The 19,189-nt window shown below is 46.1% G+C and overlaps 1 protein-coding gene across 3 annotated transcripts; it reads left to right on the top strand.

The window, feature by feature from the left end:
- Positions 1–359: 359 nt before the first annotated feature.
- On the top strand, positions 360–15,474 carry LOC144730845 (UMP-CMP kinase-like). Of its 3 annotated transcripts, none has more exons than XM_078611617.1 (9): positions 360–583; positions 744–869; positions 4,140–4,322; positions 4,454–4,533; positions 5,035–5,131; positions 9,469–9,582; positions 11,901–12,014; positions 12,459–12,647; positions 15,254–15,474. In XM_078611617.1, the coding sequence occupies exons 1-9, from the start codon at positions 497–499 to the stop codon at positions 15,374–15,376; spliced, it is 1,113 nt and encodes a 370-aa protein (XP_078467743.1). In that variant the 5' UTR covers positions 360–496; the 3' UTR covers positions 15,377–15,474. The 3 variants fall into 3 exon arrangements, with proteins under 3 accessions (XP_078467743.1, XP_078467744.1, XP_078467745.1); XM_078611619.1 differs by having other exon boundaries at positions 469–583; positions 794–869; XM_078611618.1 differs by lacking the exon at positions 9,469–9,582.
- Positions 15,475–19,189: the final 3,715 nt, after the last annotated feature.

The following is a 19,189-nucleotide window of genomic DNA, read 5'->3' as shown; positions in this document are numbered from 1 at the left end:
CGTCATTTATGGACGACCCCTAAAGTCTTAACTGACTGTGATATTTCCAACCTACCTGCCTATGTCAGTCATTGTCTATCCACTGCTGGGTGATACAGAATCACCCATCATGAGTCGTGATCTATTCATTGCTAGATACAGAATCGCCGGAATGAGTCAACTTATCCTCTGTTGGTGGGCCTCGCCTATCCGATCTACCAAATGTGAACCCTCCCTCAACGCCTATGACCACTACCATTTCCACGAACGCCACTCTGTGACCACAACTGTGTTAATCCACATTTCCGCGTCTTGATCGCAGGGAGATAGGAGAGCCGCCGACGCCCATTAATCGGCCGAGAAGCAAACTCGCGGTTTCATTTCAGTGCGATTCGCGGCGGTAATTTAGGGGTGGCGAAAAAGTGTTGAAAGTAAGAGACGCGTCACGAGTCGACCTGATTTTCCTAAGGAGTCCTGCAGGAAGCCTGCGCTAGGCCTTCCCGGCGGCAAGTGGACCATGGCAGCGGGGTCGTTACCCAGGGTCGTGTTCGTGTTAGGGCCGCCTGGGAGCGGCAAAGGAACGATTTGCGCTTTGTTGAGCAAGGTGAGAGCGATGGGAACGGCGATTGCGGGTGAGGTTTATGTTGCTTCGGCTGATGTTTCTAATGTTGCTCAAGCTGATTTTGCTGCTGATGATAATCATGTTGCTGCTGTTTCTGCTGCTGAAGATGAGGCTAATGATGTTGGCTGATGCTGCTGCCCAGGTGTTTCCCTATGCTCACCTCTCGGCTGGGTCTCTGCTGAGGGCCTCCAGGTGCGAGGCCGTGCAGAGAAGTTTGAGGAACGGGGACATTGTCAGTTCACACATCACCATCGACATCCTCACAGAGGTGATGGCACCACCATCACCATCGGCAACATCACACACTATCAACATAATCGGTACCACTAATATCGTCAATAAATTCACGAACATTACAAATATAAGCATCAACAAAAACGTTGATTATGAATCAACAACAACACTAACATGATGATCACCAATATAAACATCATAGTCAATGTCATGAGCAGATGACGCCTATCATCTCGGGGTGAAGGGAGGACAATGGAGTCACATGTGGCGTAGGGGGGGGGCACGAAGGTTCCAGTAGGTCCCAGAAGCTTCTTCAAGAGTCCGATTGGGACAGCTCCGTGGGGGGTGGGGTAACTGGGCGGAGAGGGAGTGTGTGAGTGAGATAGCACTTTGCTCAACTGGCTTTTACGTCTCTGTGGGGGATATTTGCCTTTTTCAGAGTGCAGGTCGGTGGCACATTTGTTAGTACACTGTGCTACGAACCCGGCAGAAGCCTGAGTTCAATTTCCGCTGACAGACAATAATATTGGCGAATGTGTGTCAACCAGTCCTGGGCCCCCTAGGGCGATTCAGCCTAAAATTAATACCTGGTGCAGTGTGTAGTATACATCAGCACAGGAGAGACAAAGACGGCTGAGCGTGGTGCTCGACACCAACTCCCTCACGTGTGTCGTGCTGGCTTTAGGTACTCCTCTCTAACGACACTTTCCCCAACAGCCTATTAGGGCTAATCAGGGGACCCTTTTGTCTGATGGATGGAGACCATGCGTGCTTTACAGATCATATGTTTTGTCATAAGGGATTCATAGAGACTTGTACGTTCATATAACAAAAGTAAGCATTTAGTAATACTTCAATACTAATAATCACGTATATATCTAGGGACGCCATGAATTAAGTCCCAAGACTCTTTTTCATAAGGTTCCTGCCAAGTTTGTAGCAGTAGGAGAGTTGGAGGAGCGATGTTGCTCCTGTGTGATTCCCATTGAGTTATTAGCTGGGGATTTCTCAGCATTTGGATGTGGTTTTGGCAAATACCAAGTACATTGTGTTTGAGTTTAGCTATGGGAAGAGTAAACTGGAGAATGTAGAGGGAATCCATGCACAACAGGGGGAGAACATACAAACTCCACATATTCACTTGCACACACACACTATGTCTTAGAGGCCAGCTGGCCAGGATTGAGAAAAACTTAGCCCAATGTTGACTGCAAAACAGGGGGAGAACATACTCCACTCAATCCAGTCATACAGACATATCCTCATCATACCATTTAACAGACTGTTAGGGCAAGTACTGTTAGCGAGTATCTATTAAGGCCTGCACGGTATACGAAGCGGTGGGTGGCCAGCACCACACTTGGCCACCTTTATTTAATCCGTGGCGTTTTTATGCATTGCACCAGATATGCATTTAATGCTGAGTCGACTTAAGGGAGGCCCACAACCGGCTCAGATAATAGTCACCGGTGTTGGCCGTGAGCGAGAATCAGATTCGGATTTCTCATGGGTTTGTAGAGTAGCGCGCTAACTACTAGACTACTGCGCCACCGCTATTCACAACAACAATAACCGCCTTTTGGCACTAAGTCGTGGTGATGTCACCTCAGCCCTTTGTACCAGGTTAAGTACACTTTGAGGCTATGTGAAGTGTCGAAGGCTCACTGTCAGGAGGTCATGGGACAGACCCAGGTGCCATGGGTTGATTGAGATAATTGGTAGATACAAAGATGAAGATCTCCGTATAGTCTTTAACAGACTTTTGGGGTTCTTTGGTTCTTTCGGTAAAGTCACGTAGATGTAAAAATAATAATAATAAAGTGAATAAAAATAATAAAATAAAATTTATGAAAACAAAAAAACGCTAATGTAGACTAGCCTGGTTCTTAATCGGAGTGAGTGTACTGGCAGTATATAATTGTAAACTATAGCCTGGTTATTAAGTTTGGTGAGTGTTTTGGCAGTCTGTAATGTAGACTGTAGCAATGGTTATTGAGCTGGGTGAGTGTACTGGCAGTCTATAATGTAGACTGTAACCTGGTTCTTAACATCGGTGAGTGTATTGGCAGTCTGTAATATTGACTGTAGCCTGGTTCTTAACCTCGGTGAGTGTATTGGCAGTCTATAATGTAAACTGTAGCCTGGTATTTAAGCTTGGTGAGCGTATTGGCAGTCTATAATGTAGACTGTAGCAATGGTTATCAAACTGAGTGAGCATATTGGCAGTCTGTAATGTAGACTGTAGCCTGGCTCTTAACCTGAGTGAATGTACTGGCAGTCTATTATGTAGAATAAGTCTACATTATACGCTCATGTAGAATAAATCTACATTATAGACTGCCAGTACGCTCACTCGGGTTTAGAACCATGCTACAGTCTATACTATAGACTGCCAGTACGCTCACCAAGGTTAAGAACCAGGCTACAGTCTACATTATAGACTGCCAGTACACTCACCCAGCTTAATAACCATTGCTACAGTCTACATTATAGACCGCCAGTACACTCTGATTAAGAACCAGGCTAAAGTCTACATTAGTGTATTTTTATTTTATTATTTTTATTTTTATTCACTTAATTTTTTTATCAACTTGACTTTACCAAAAGAACCAAAGAATATGAATTCCTGCAGTCACGAAAGTTTTAAGACAACATTTAGACTTTTGGGGCAAATACTGTTCGCGTGCACCTATGAATGTCGGCACGACAGACACACACACAGATGCATGTCTGTTTAGCATTAGAATGTTGCACTGTTAAAATGTTGAGAGTAGTTGCTTCAAAGGTGAAGATAGGGAAAGCCACTATGTGTTTAGGAGAGACACTCAGAACTGGGGGGGGGGACAACACAGGTTTGGATGGTAAACCGTTTTGTACGTATTGTCGGTGAGATTAAAGGAGGACCCTGACTCGCGCCTTGGTCAGTCTGTATTCGATTGATGCTTTACCATATCCACAACACCGTCGTCAACGCCGTTCACCAAATTCTGGTGACATCACCACAGGACTTGTGCAAGGCTAGTTATAGAAGGTCATGGGACAGACTCAGGTGCTCTGGGTTGGCTGAGATGACTGACCAGCGCTCCCCACTGTTGTGAGCGTCGCTGCTATCAAGCATCATCAAGACTAATGTCAACAAAAACATCAACATTAAAAGCACCATCATCATCAGCATTATCACTAACATCATCATCTCCCTCCTATCCGTGTCTCCCTCCCTACTATATCCCCACCCCAATGTCTCCCTCCTCCCTCGTCCTTCATCCTCCTCCCCATGCCTCACTCCTTGTCTCCGTGTTTGTAGGAGATGAGGTCCCTTGGTGCGTGGGGTGGATCCCCACATCCCCGTGTCTCTGTGTCCCCGTGTCTCCGGGGGTTTCTGCTGGACGGATTTCCACGGAACCTGGAGAATGCGTGGAGCTGGGAGCTGGACGTGGGGAGATGCACAGAGACACGATTCGTGCTTAGCCTGGAGTGCAGCGCCAAGGTGCAGACACTCAGAGACAAAAGCAGCAGCCGATGCTGTTGATAATGCTGCTGATGATGATGCTGCTGGTGCTGATGTTGCTGCTGGTACTGATGATGCTGCTGTTAATGATTATGATGATGGTGTCGCAGGAGAGCCTCAGTCGATGTTTGAGTCGATCTCTGGGCTCTTCTGCTCGCTCAGACGATGAAGTCGACATCATCACGAAGAGGTAGCAGCAGTAACATTACCATCATCACCATCAGCAACATCATAATCAGTATCATCAACATCGGCATCATTACCACCATCAGCAACATTATCATGAGTATCATCAGGAACACCATCATCGCTCACTCACCCACCCACTCATTTACCCAACTTATCTGGAATGTCCACTGTGATTGATGCATATGGCGTGGAGTTGTAGTATTTTAAATTTCTAATACTACCCATACTGCGGTGTTAACTGGCGCGGCCTGCCGGATTTGAACTGCGAATCCTCCACAATGAGCAGCGAACACCGCTACCACTGAAGCACTACCACTAGGTCACAACACCACCCCCATTGTGCATGTGTAAGGTACCTCTCAGCCTTTCTAGACCACCAACACAATACCACTGGGCCACGTGATCACCACTAATCAGGTGCGAGGAGAATAATAGCTGAGCTCTGACATTGTATTAATGAGCAAGTTAATTAGTGTGTTGTAAATGGGACCTTGCCCCCTAGGTTGGCTCTATTTGAAAGGGAGTCACGGCCCGTGCTGGACACGTTCCATGAGAGGGGGTTGTTGAAGAGGGTCGACTCGTCCCAACCCACTGTTGAGGTGAGGCTTCGCTCCCTTTCCCCAATACCTCTCCCACCTTCCTGCCTCTCGTGTTGGTGATTCTCACATTACACGCCATTGGCTGAAATACAGAAAACCTTTTTGGACACCCGCCTCTGCTCTAGCAGCCCAAAAGATCGACATCGGCCCTCACTGGGAAGGGATCGTGGGCAACTATGGACGTGGCAATAAACAAACACCTCATTGAGGACCCTACTGTTGAAACACTGGGCTCCTCTCTCCCACGACCACTACGGACCTCGTTCGAACACAACATTTGAGGTGCGCGTTCACCTTCCACAAATGGACGAAGATCAGACAATTGCCGAACTGCGAGTTTGGTGAAGTCCAAACCATTAAATGCGTCACCATGAACACTCCATCCATGCAACATTCTGACTGTTGCTGTGACCCTCACAGCACCTACTGCTGCCTCCTTGGATTGGTTTTAAAAACTTCGAATTCAACTATACTTTGCTTAGTGTGACCCCATAGAATGCTGATTCATTATAACACAGCAGCGCTGGTCAAGGAAACATATCCGCCCATTGAGAGTGACTTATGCTTTGAGCTGACGAGACCCCACCCCCCATGATTCGATTATCACGATTTATAGTCATGATTACATTTTTATAAATATATTTGTTTAGCCAGGTGAGAACACACGAGACAAGGATAGAGTCTCAGGCTCTACATAAAATAAACCTCACCACAAAAATTTTGACTCACATCTCTAATTATTAATTATCTTAATGATCTTAGGATCACAGAGGTCCTGGAGCTCTTTGAGAATGACCTGGATTTGGAGTAAAGCAGCTCCCCCACTGCAGCCTTGCAGGAATACAGTAGAATGCGCTTGTTAGTACTGGACATAATACTTACTGATGTTATAATTAATACTTTTTACTCATGATTTATGTTGACTTTCTATTATTAACGCTATTACCTATACCCCAATGAAGCCCTCATATAATGCTAATATGTGAGAAATAATGCCATTCACTTTTCCAGGAATGCATCTTGAGCGCTAAGCGAGGTTTGCCTGTAATAACTCGTTTCAATACTAGCTTTTACCTTCTGCCGTACGAAAGAGAGAGACAGGGCTCGTAATTGGTTTCCTTTTGGAGGGGCCAGATCCTCGTTCGGGTGGTATAATGTCAATTACAGCTGAGAACCCTCCACCACCCTACTGATGGTGTGGACAGACAAATAACACCTGTCGCGCCATGGGCGAATGTAGTAAGGCCTGATGATTATGCTGCGTGTAATCTCCAGCGCAATGTCGCTCACATGGCATTGTCCAAAAAATGTTTTGCTTACTCTTCATTGCAACCAGGCTTCGTCAAGAAACCAAATAAGTTGGGGCACATTTTCCCACGACGTGACAGCTTCATTTGTTTGGCTGTGTCGTTGGGTGGTGACGGGTGCACTGCTGTTCGCTGTTGATTGAAGGTAACAAAAGCACGAGATCAAATACGTTCAGCAGGCAATAGCAGTAGCCTCGCTCAAGTTTCATAGATGCAGCCACAGGTTTAATTGAAATGGATCGACCGAAAACTAGGTGTGGAGTTGCAGCTTACGTTTTCAACGATCTCTCCTCCCATTTAGTCTTATGTCCATTTTTAAATGCATCGAGTTTTTGGCATCGAGTATCAACTCACCTGGTAAATCAGAATACAGACCACCAAACGGAATGAGTGCTGAAACCCGGGTGCTGTAAAGTTGTATATTCATATTACACGTTTGGGTTACCCAGAACACTCTGCCCCCATTGGATAGGGGAGGCGTAGAATGTAGTGAAAGAGAGCATGTTTGCCGTTGACCCAGAGAGAAGGTTCTTCTGCCTAAGAAGTTAGAGATACTGCTGCTGCCCGATGTTCATATCCATTAAGATACAGGTATCCACTTCTGTCTGTTCTGCAGTTGCCGGACTTGTGCCATATCCCTGTCAGTTAGGTATTATCAGGGTTCTTAATATGCCTTACTTTACCCTGTTAGGCTGACTCCTACACGGATACCCATTGCCCAGGTCCACGATGTGGATGAGGGGATGGACTTTTGGAACCCAATTGACATGATACCCATGTGTAATTGTTTGTTATTCTATGCTCTTCAGTTGCAGGAGTGAAAGGTGGGGGTTGTTATGGCCTTGCCCATTCCTGGCCCAGCCTGGCTATGGGAAATGTTAGTCTATGGACAATGTTAGTCTATGGGCAGTGTTAATCTATGGGCAATATATGTCTGGGGGCAATGTATATATATGGGCAATATAAGTCTCTGGGCAATGTAAGCCGATTAGCAATGTTATTCTATGGGAAATGCTAATTTGTGGGACAATGACAGTCTGTGGCAGGGGTCGGCAAACTTCGGCTTTGGAGCCACATGCGGCTCTTCATGGACTCCGTGACATTATTTAAGGGCCACTGTCTCGTATTCACATGAAATATAGATTTTTTTTGGACCGAATTCTAAAAATCTCGCTTGTTATTTTTATTGCTGACCTCTGGTCTGTGGTACAATGTTAGTCTATGGGCAATGTTAGTGCATGGGTGAAAAGTGGTGGAGCTGTGTCCTCTCCCAATCGTGGGCCAGCATGGCTTGAAAAGTCAATGCAGAAACACTATCTGGTCGAAAAGAAACCAATCATGGATCTTAATATTGCTCATAAAAACCTAGCATGGTTAAGCAAAGGGTGTTTTCTCTCTGTGTGATCAGGTCTTTGCAGATGTCACGCGGATCTTTGAAGAGGAGGGATGACGTCATAGCAAGCCTCGTTTGCGAGCCCCTATTGAGATGGCTCTCACCTCGGCTCTGGGTTCTGCTGCCTGCGATTAAACTGGGTTTTCAAGTCTAGTGAGTTGGTGGTCTCTGTGGGCACCAGTGATTCACATAGAGACCCACAGACTCACACAGAGACCCACATACTTGCACACTCTGACAGAGACATACAGACTCAGACAGAGTTGATGGTCTCAGCTGAGTTACCAATGAGTGCACAAAACATCCTGACCACATTAAGTATTTTGCGTAACTTGGCAAAATTACAATTGTGAGAATTATAATATTGGTTTGACTGTCACATGATAAGCATCACTCTCGGCTGCACTGGCTGCACTGCTTTGCGAGATTTACGAATGGATTCTTCGTCTCGTGACGCCGAGAGATCGATCGGGATCAAATTGGGAGGGTTTTTTTTACGAGGGGCTGAAGTGTGGGAAAGTTTCAGATCATCTGTTGCCAATCCAAATTTCCAGGGATAGCCACATATACCTCGATATACCCAGATGCTTTTGAGACACGCAAGAGAACAACACTGTGATGTGGCCCAGCATTCGCCACTTGTTGCAGAGGTTCACAGTTCGAATCCAGCAGGCCACCCTGGTTAATACTGTGGATGTGCATATTAACCGCGAAATACTAATACTTTGAACCATCTTCTTCACTCACAATGGACGTTAAAGACTCCGTGACGTCAGTTGCAAGAGCAGTTTGCCATTTTGAACTGGTGCCACAGTCCAAATTTTTGTACAAATTTGAAAAATGCCACCGCAAATTACTCAATTCGGATTATATCTAGAGTAGCAATGATCACCCCCTACGGACAGCATACTAATGCACAGGGACAGCTGCCACTGAGGGTACCCCTCAGCGAGACCACAACAGCAATCATCTCCCCCTACTAGCATAGTTATGCCTGTTTGCAGGTCTGTTGCGGAGTCACCTTGTGCCTCACAGGGACAGCTGGCACTTGGTCACCCCTTCCAAATGTGTTGAGATAATGAGATGCGAGATATAAGCTGCTTGTTGCGTGTGAAGCTTCTCTGAAGCACCCTAGTGTAAAGGAAGGCGGTTCTTCTCAAACAATCATAGTATGTATTTATTATTAAACATCAGTAGATGTGGTGGGGTGGTTGGGTTGAATTGCACTGGTTCTTCAGTTATCCCCCTCCCCTACTACCCCCAGGTTCCCCTTCCCCCCTCTCCTTTGAAAATATAAATGAAAATCTAATGATTCGTTTTATTTCTCTGTGTTTTCTTCGTGCATGGAAATTGCATGTCTCACAATCGTTGCAGAGGAACTGCAGGCCAAGCTGGAAGGCTTTGTTCCCTGTATATTAAGATGTGTTCAGCCAATTAGTGATGAGTGTTCATTGTACATGTAGCAGGAAAGTGGAGTGCGTGGAGAAACCCCACGCCTTCGAGCGGGTGACAACATTCTATCCCATACAGAAGGGACAGATATCAGTTCACACTTTGCACCTCGATGCCCACGGGAAGGGCGTTTTGCAACATTTGTGTGATCCACCAACCCTCTCCTCCACACTGCTGGATTACAGGCGTGTGCCACCTTCAGCAACGTTTCGTCATTTGTGGCGGTGATCCACCAACCCTCGCTGCTGCCTCCACGGTGCTGCGTTACAGGCCATGTGCAGTCGAGCTACCACCGAAATGTAATTCCCCCAGCACCCCCCCCCCCCCTCGCAGAATATCGACTTGGAACTCGGTGACGTTTTCATTGTGCATTTATTTTTTTGTAATTTCCGGCGTTATAAAATGAAGTTTGCAAAAGGAATAGCATTGGAAATTAACATCGGTCACACTCAACTCTCACCCGTTACATAGAAGCTCTTAGCCTTGCGCTTATGCACGTGAAACCACTAGTTGAGAAGAACTGCCATGTGGTCATATTGTCTTGGCCCACCATCGATAAAGTGAGTATGTGGACGGCCGAACTGGTAGTTTTAGCTTGACTTGCATGGCTGAGGGCTTCGGTACATACGATGTCATCTCTGCCAGTCATCTCAGTCAACCCATGGCACCTGTCTGTCCTATCACTGCCAGCAGCAGAAAACCTTTGACACTACACGTGGCCTCAGTGCACATAGCCTCAAAGTGCACATAGCCTGTATGTATGTTGATCTTATTTCGCACCGTACATAGCCAACCGTGATAATCATCGGTGTGGGGAAGGACAACAAACTAAACACAAAGCAGTTCTCAAGAAATTAGTTTTGAATCTAGATTTGAAAGTGCGTAGCTCCAGTGGCTTCCAAATATCGGAAGGAAGAGCATTCCGGTATGATGGCTAGCTAAAAAACACTGAGGATGACCGGAGATAATTTTGGCACCGTGGTGACGTCACCGTCACTTAGTGGCAAATGGCGGCTGTTAGGTATGTGTTGGAGACTCCGCACCTGGCCAGTTCATTATATCCTGGGGCAGCGATTACTTATGGAACTCGGAGATGCTTGTTCACCAAGTAATCTTCTGCGGAAAAAAGCCTTGGGCAATGAGTGGCAAGGAATGTGGACCAGGGGATAAAAAAGCAGAGCAAAAGAGGAAGGAGTTGTAACTGGGGACATCTGTGGGTCATCTAATAAAGAGACCTCTGTTGAACACGATATGAGCTGAATCCTTTCATATGTATGCCGACATTTTTTTTTCCGCCCGCACTAAGTTGTCTGTTGAAATCAGGTTTTTTAGCCACATGCAGATTTGAATCTCTAACTCTCATACTTTACATCAAAAACTCAATCGCTCTTGGGTTGCTATATTAACCTATAGAGAATAAACAGAGTGCACGGTATAAAAGGTAATACAAGATCATTAAACAATGCAGTACAACGTTCAATGCAGCTAGGATAATCTAAGTTGCAATGAACAATACCTGTCTATTCGTCTAGGTGCATCTCGGTCTCCTTTATACACTATCTCATTTCAGTACATTTATATCTATTAGGAATTTGGAAAGATAGCGACAAGTGATCACCCTCACCTGAGTCCCAGTCTCTTTGAGTCTCAAGACCCTGAGATCCAGTCTCTTTGAATCTCAAGACCTTGAGACGCAGTCTCCCCAAATCACAAGACCTTGAGATCCGGTCTTCCCGAGTCTCAAGACCCTGAAATCCGGTCTTGAGTCTCAAGGCCCTGAGGTCCGGTCTCCCCGAGTCTCAAGAAAACGAGACCCCATTTCCCTGAGTCTCAAGACCCTGACTCTGTCTCCCTGAGACTCATTACCCCGAAACCCGGTCTCCCTAAATCTCAAGACCCCCTCCTCTACCGTCTACATATCGAGGTCGTAGAACCTGCTCGTCCCTGCCAGGCCCAGCTCGTGTGGCGTGGGTAAAATATTTTGGTTGAGGGACACGAGGAGACACAGCCTCCCCACACAGTCCAGCCACAAAGCCCTGCTTAATTTCAGCGGGAGCTTCTTCCTTCTGGTGTCTCCATCGGTCCCAGACCACCCCAGGAGACGCGATGCCACCTCGAGCGCGGCCAGCGCCAGCGTGGAAGCTGGAAATGAGTTGAAGGCGTAGTCTGCAAAACTCAGCTCCAGGATCTGCTCTGAAAGGCAGCTGAGTGCCGAGAAGGAACAAACGGGGGAGAGAGAGGACTTCTCTGTGGTAGTGGAGGTGGTTGTGGAGTTGTGGTTAGTGGGCGTTGTGTGATTGGGATATGGGTAGCGGTTAGGGTTGCTGTCGTAGTTGTATGCAAGAAAACAGCGTACAACTGATCCCTTCGTTGTTGCTGACGATGGATGTGGTGGGAGTGGTGGTGGTTGTTGTGATGTTGGCGGAGATAGTGTGCATCCTCTTTCTGTTGATGGTGTTTGTGGCAGTAGTTGTGGTGATGGTGGTGGAGATAGCGTTGTTGGTGCTGCTGTTGATGGTGGAAGTTTTGATATTGAAGATGCTGCCACTGATGACGATGCTAGTGGAAGCGGTGATGGTGGTGGGGATAATGATGCTTCCATTTCTGCTTCCCCCAGCGCTCTTCCCCGTGCCGCTTCCCCGCGCTCCCTGCTCAAGTAGAAGGAGAGGAAGTCGGCAGCCGTGGGAGCCAGGAGCCGGAATTTGAGACGGAGGAGAACGAGACGCTCCAGGTTTTTGAGCTGCTGGGTGGTGAAAGCTCTGCCGCACAGATCCAGAAGCTGAGAGGCGCGGGGGGCCGTCACCTCCACCTGTGAAATAGTGGAGTTTTGTGTGAAAAATATCCATTCAAGGAGTCTAACGTTCTCACAGTTGGCGTAACATTAAAGTGCAATAATGTGCATATGTGAGTGAAAATTTATTTAGGGTAACAGTCTAACAGTCGGCTTAATGTTGAATTGCATTGATGTATGTGTGTGAACATCCATTCAGGGGGTCTAAGTCTGACGGTCGGTTGAATGCTAAAGTGCAATGTATGTGTGTATGTGAAAATTCATTCAGGGGATCTAACGGTTGAATTGAATGGGGCAGATCAATGTCGCTAAGCCTGGTGACGATGAGGAATGATGGGGAACATCGATGACATTGGGACGTACCTGCTTGGCGGCAATGTGCAGGCACGCGACGCCCAGCAGCTGGAGGCAGTCGGAGGCGAGCGGCACGCGAGCCAGGAAGCGGTCGAGCAGGGACAGCGCGAGCGACAGGGAGTGCAGCGACAGAGACAGGTGGCGCCGAACGGGAATCAGCCACGACACGAGCACGCAGCGAGACGAAGGAAGCACCTACATGGGGGCAAGGGGGGAGGGGTGAGTCACGAGATGAGGGCAGCATCTAGATAGGGTGGGGGGGGCATGTTGCTTGAGAATTAATCAACTTGGGGAAAAATAAAACGCATCCACGTCCCGACTGGCAGACTAATTCCCACTTGCAGGCCGGTGCTGCATACACCACGGAGGGACGGCTGCCACTGGCTGTCCCCTATGTTAGACTGCAGCATGGAAACAAAATGGTTGAGACGAAATATGTAAAATGCTTTGAGATGTTGAAGCATTTTAATGAGCGCGCTGTACATACAAATCCTTGAATCATCCGCCAAAATTATTTTGTAATGAATTATGTGCTATGAAGAAGGGTTGCCAGATATATAACCTATTGCATATATAATGATTAATTATAAAGATTAGAGGCAAAATTATGCCCCAGTAGGTGTTACAAATAGTGCGGTCCCAGTTTTTAAAGATGGGTCCCCCACGAGGGCATCATCCTAATCCTGGGGAACTTGTGCTGTGGTCCAGGCAGTTGTAATGATGTCGCATAGTTACATCTCTGACCGGCGCTTTACCTGGTCTCAGACTCTAGATTGCTTTTCGCACTGCTTTAGCAGATGGCACATCAGACACAGGGAGTGCCTACTTCCTCAAAAATTTGAGATTGTACAGCCCTCACAGGGTTACCCCCACTCATACCGTGTTCAATCTTGGTATCTGGGCTATCTCACTGCTATCATCAATTCTATCACCACCACTACCACCAATACCATCATCACCATTACCTACACGACCAACATTACTATCAAATCCTTACCTGTATTTGCCTCTCCAGACATCTCGTGGGGTGGAATTCTCGCTCCACTTCACGCTGGCTCTCAAACCACTCTATAGCATACTCATCATCATTGACATCATCATCTACAGCAGCATCAGTAGCAGTAGTAGAGTCTCTGCTCTTTATCTCTGTGTCTTCATTTCTCCGCATCCCCGTGTCTCTTGTCCATGTCTCCACATATGTTCCGTGTGTCTCTGTATATCTGTGCTTCTGTGTCACTGTGTTCATGTGTCTCCGTGTCCCGGTGTCTTCGTGTCTCTGTGTTTCCACATCTTCTTGTGTCCGCACTCGTTTGGCTTGAGGACCCAAATCTTCACGTGGACAATGGATTAACATGGCCACTATGAAGACAGAGAGACAGTTTGTGACGGACCGACATGAAGACAGTGAGACAGAGATACAGTAGATCGATTATCCAGCTTCCAACATTATCTGGTGGTCCCAGGCCAGTCCGGCAAAACCAGCATGCAATCCGGCGATCACCGGAAACCACTCCAAAGGAGCATGTGCCATTCCGGCGATCGGCACCATGTGTGTGACAAAAATGAATAGCTATGTTTGATTTTAGTGTCAAACATATACAGTACATACACTACATACAACTTAAACAATGAGCATAATGCACATACTGTATATACATGTTTCATGACTAATAACTTCTAAAAACAATATACAGTACAATTCGAAGAAGAAAACTGCGTGTAATACGGCATTCACCGAAGCACCGGTTTAAAGGCTGCATCAGTCCGGCGATCGTCAAACACAGGGTCATTGAAACAAGAGCGTTGTACTACGTACATCACCACATGCAGAATCTTAGAGATTGGAGTGGTAAGTACGGTACAGCAAAGAAAGACCTTTTACAGCATTTTTGTCTATTTGTATGGTTTTTTTGCCAATTTTATACAGTAAACATTGAAAGAACAAAAACATACCAACAAAAACATGTTACTCAACAATGTGCAAAATAAGCTTTTAAATAATGTGATTATCTGGAATTTAAAAAAAACGGCGCCCCTATCTTCCCCTAAGCCACCGGATATAATAAATAACACTGGTCAACAAAAAAAACGTTTTTTTTCTGGCCTGGTATTTTGCAGCTGGTTTAGTCTAATTTCAGGGTGCTGATTCCAAATCTGATCTCAGATTTGCTCTATCACATCTCATTTTTATGCTATCGGCATACCCCATTTTCATTGATTTTACCCGAAATTAACTTGTCACTTATGATTGCAAGTTGTTGCGAGTCAGTGACTGCTTTAGTGTTAAAATATGGTGCTGTATTTTTAGGATAGTGTGTTTATAATATCATTTTATGTAGATATCCACATTTATTTAATATTTTTCTTCTGCAGTTTTTATTGAAAATGCAATACTTGATATCTCAAAAACCTGATGTGATAGACAAAAACTGATGCCAGATTTGGAATCAGCACCCCAAAATTACATTGAAACCGTTGGAATACCTTATGCCAGAAAAAGTGTGTTGACCAGTGTAATCTATTGTGTATGGATGCAGAGGCAAATAGACAGAACCAGTGATGGAATTATCAGGTAGAAATGTTATGGTGATTATGTTGATGATTTAATAATGGGCATATGGACATGAGAGATGACACTGTTTAACGGGTTGATGTCCAGTGTGTTCAACTAGAATTTTGTACTTACAAAGTAAAGCCCACTGAGCTACTGGCCCTTTTTCACAGGCTACCTGGCCACACAACAGTTCATCGCAGTTTATATCATATGTGGGAATTTATAGGAGCATCCAAATAATCTAAACACATGTTGATTCTAAATATGGCAGGCAAAACTGGAGGACCTGGAGAAAAGATCCACGCGACCATCATGGGGAGATATCATGCGACCTCAAAGTATACAGGCGTCAGGGTCGGGATGCGTGGCCCACGAGAGGTACCAGTTTTGTTAACCACCTCGGATAGAAATGACATCAAATGGGCAGAGAGTGGGATCCGAGGGAACCAATGGTTAGAGAGTCAGCGAATAGCAGGACCTGGGAAGCGTCACACCTTGCAAATGCTAATTACACTATGGAACACGATTTTTGTTCCTGGGTAGTGTTATTTTCTAATTGATTATGCCTCAAAAGTATAGTAAAATGGCTATTATTCCCCACAAACTTTTCTTTTGTGACCAGGACTTTATGTGAAGGAATGACACATGCACACGTTTTCTCATTGAACATAGGTAAATGTAAAAATATCACTGTCCTGGTCACAAAAGCAAAGTTTGTGGGGAATAATAGCCATTTTCTGTACTTTTGAGGCATAAGCAATTGGAAAATTACGCTACCCAGGAACAAAAAAAATGTTTTTGTTACACAGTGAATTAATTATCAGACTTTGGAATTTTTTGGCGATCGGTGATATATTATGTGTTAACGGAGTGCGTACACTATTCGACTGAAGATTGTAGCAAATCTGGGAGCGAACACGATCTAGCAGACACAGGAAGCATGCAAGCTAGTGCAGAAAGAGAGATTGGAAAAAGTTGAGAGTAAGTGAGCACAGAAACGGGAATCACTTAGCTAGGGACCAGCAAGGGAGATAGTGGACGCCAGCGTTAACCATAAGCATACAGAGTGTGAGCTAGGTAGATACTGCAGTATTTTAAGGTTATTTCAGTTTTTATTGTTGGCACAGGTCAAATCTATTGGGCAATGAATGCTAATTTTCGATGGGGACCTGGCTACTATAGCAAAAAAAACGTGAAAATATTCCAAAAACTTTTTACACAACCAATGTCAGAATGGCAAGGGCCATTCAACCAGCACAAACAATACAAGAGAACGCATCGCATACAAAAACATTACTTAAAGTCGACAAAGTAGAGCGATAAGTAGGAGTCAATCAATATCGGTATTTGCGATAACACGAAATCGACACGTAATGTTACACAGACGATACATTGCTGATATCGTCAGGGAGCATAAACCATCACGCGAACTCCGATAATCGCAGCAGCGTTTGACTCGCCATCGAACAAAGACGGCTATCGCATCGTGGCCATCTGAACGCGCTTCCTTCTGATATGAGGAAGCCACTGGAGGTATGCACTCTATACTCTCTGGTTCTTTCGGTAAAGTCACGGAGATAGAAACAATAATAAGAAATTCGTTTACAATCTAGAGTGCATAGAATCTTGATTTGAAGCTTTCGTGACTGCAGGAATCCATACTCTTTGGAAACCAATTTCTTTAAAACTGCTTTTTGTGTTTAGTTGTCATTCCCTGCAACTCCAATTAGCACGGTTGGCTACATTGCAACATAAGTTCAACATAAATTAGAGATTATTATTACACAACATTGATACACCAGTTGGTTAGTACAATATTGACACGCGTTGTTTCAGCCACTATATACATTGAATTGTATAAGATTAATTGTTGAAAGTCGAGCTGGATTCTGGACCTTCTGGATTACAATCACCAGGGGACAGGGAGACAGAGACGTACAGAGACAAGGGACAGAAACACGACAGTCATACATTCACACACGCTTTTCTGGAACCCTAAATCTCACAGAAAGCCAAAGATCCACCATGTAGCTTCCGCGGAATATTGGGGCAAGTGCTATTTGCGAGCACCTATGAAGGCCAGCACTGTGCACTTATGAAGAAGAGGTGGTGTGGCCAGAACCATGCCCGGCCGCCTTTGTCTCCCCCAATGCTGATGTTTACACACCACATCAGTTCCTAATGTATGTATACGTTAGCGTAGGGGAGGACTGAGACCGGTTCCGATATCAATAAACACTGGTGTTGGTTTGTAGCGCAGTGCGCTTAACGGCTGCTGTTAGCGAGCACCTATGAAGGCCGAGACGAGGAGGTGGGTGGCCAGCACCAGGTACTCATCTGAGGCTGAGGAGACCCAGGACCGGTTCAGATAATCGCCACTGGTATTGGCTGTGAACGGGAATCGAACTCGGGTCACCGGGTTCGTTGCGCAGCGTGCTAACCGCTACACCCCCCACCCCCACATAAACAAAGACAAAGGTCGCCCCTATAGTTTTCACAGACGGACGCTTGTGTTGCGCCCGAAACGTCGTGATTGATTTTATACCTACGTGACTTTACCGATAGAACCAACGAGTATAGGAGCAAGTGCTTTGAGCGAGCACCTATGAAGGCCTGAACGGCACACGAGGGGGTAGGTGACCAGCACCATGCTGGTGTACACAGATACACTACTGTATATATACACACACACGTATGCTGTGAGTTCTACTCTCCCATGTACACACACACTACGCGTACGTACACAGCTCAACTGTCCCATGTACACACACTATACATAGTACACTGAGCTCTACTTTCCCATGTACACACACTATACATACGTACACTGTGAGCTTCACTGTCCCATGTGTACACACACACTATACATACGCACACGGTGAGCTTCACTCTTCCACGTACCCGCACAGCACACACTCCACACTTCTCACTTTATACTCGCACGGGGAGGGCTCAGCCGGTCAGGTGACGCGGCAGCGGTCTCGCGCGCGGCTTCCCGCGCCCGGCCCGCGCGGCGTGTTTTGGTTTCCATAGAGACGGGCCATGTGTTGGGTGTGTCAATGTGTGTGTATGTGTGAGTCCAGATCTGAACGTATTTCCATCAGTGAGCTCCTTCGGCGGGCAAGGCTGCGTTGGCTGGGTAATGTAACCCGCATGCTCAGCCACCAAGCAGAATCTGTTTAGCCCAGGGGTCGGCAACCTGCGGCTCCGGAGCCGCATGCGGCTCTTTTGAACCTTGACCGCGGCTCCGGGGCGGATGCTAGCGAGGGGAGGAGGCGCACTGTGACACCTGCTCTGGCGTTGCCGCTGCTGACAGGTCGCCGCTCCGCTCCACACTGCCCGCCCGGTGACAGGCAATAACGTTGCCGTTGCTTTGTCACATGTTTGGAAGAAGTAAAAACCTTCCTGGGCAGCAAAGAGCTCACCTTTGCTGAGCTGGAACAGCCAGAGTGGCTGGAAAAATTACATTTTATGGTAGACATGACAGCACATCTAAACACGCTAAATACAACCCTTCAGGGGAAAGGAGGCACAGCCCTGCACATGCTGGAGGAGGTTTTGGCATTCGAGCGCAAGTTGACAGTGTTTGTCAAAGATTTACAGAGAGGTACACTGTCTCACTTTCCCTCTTTGAGAGAGTTCAAACAAAGTCATGATACGATAAATTTGGAATATTTCAAGTCTGCAATCACCACAATGCAAAGTTCGTTTGGGAAACGATTCTGTGAGTTCAGAGAGGAAAAAACGACATTATCCTTCCCTGTCACTCCCCTGGCGATCGATCCATCCCTATTGAATATGACTGCATTTGCAGGTGTAAGTCAACCTGATCTTGAGATGGAACTGGCCGATATAGCCGACAAAGATATATGGGTGTCCAAGTTCAAATGCTTGACCGCTACTCTTGAGGATGTTGCCCGTCAGAAGGCCATTCTGGCTCAGAATCATAAATGGAGTGATATTGAAAACCTTCCCAAACAGGACAAACTTGTATTCGAAACATGGAATGCCATCCCCAACACTTATATAAACATGAAAAAGTATGCATTTGGAGTCCTGTCGATCTTCGGCTCCACATATGTATGTGAGCAGGTCTTCTCCAACATGAACTATATTAAAAACAAACATCGATCACGCCTCACAGATGACAGCTTGCAAGCCTGTGTGAAAATGAAGGTGACGTCTTACAGCCCTGATGTGCAGACAC

The sequence above is a fragment of the Lampetra planeri genome, chromosome 37 (genome assembly GCF_965212315.1).
Source record: "Lampetra planeri chromosome 37, kcLamPlan1.2.h2, whole genome shotgun sequence".
Lineage (NCBI taxonomy): Eukaryota > Metazoa > Chordata > Hyperoartia > Petromyzontiformes > Petromyzontidae > Lampetra > Lampetra planeri.
The sequence above is the reverse complement of the archived record's forward strand: the minus strand, read 5'-3'. Positions and strand labels throughout refer to the sequence as shown.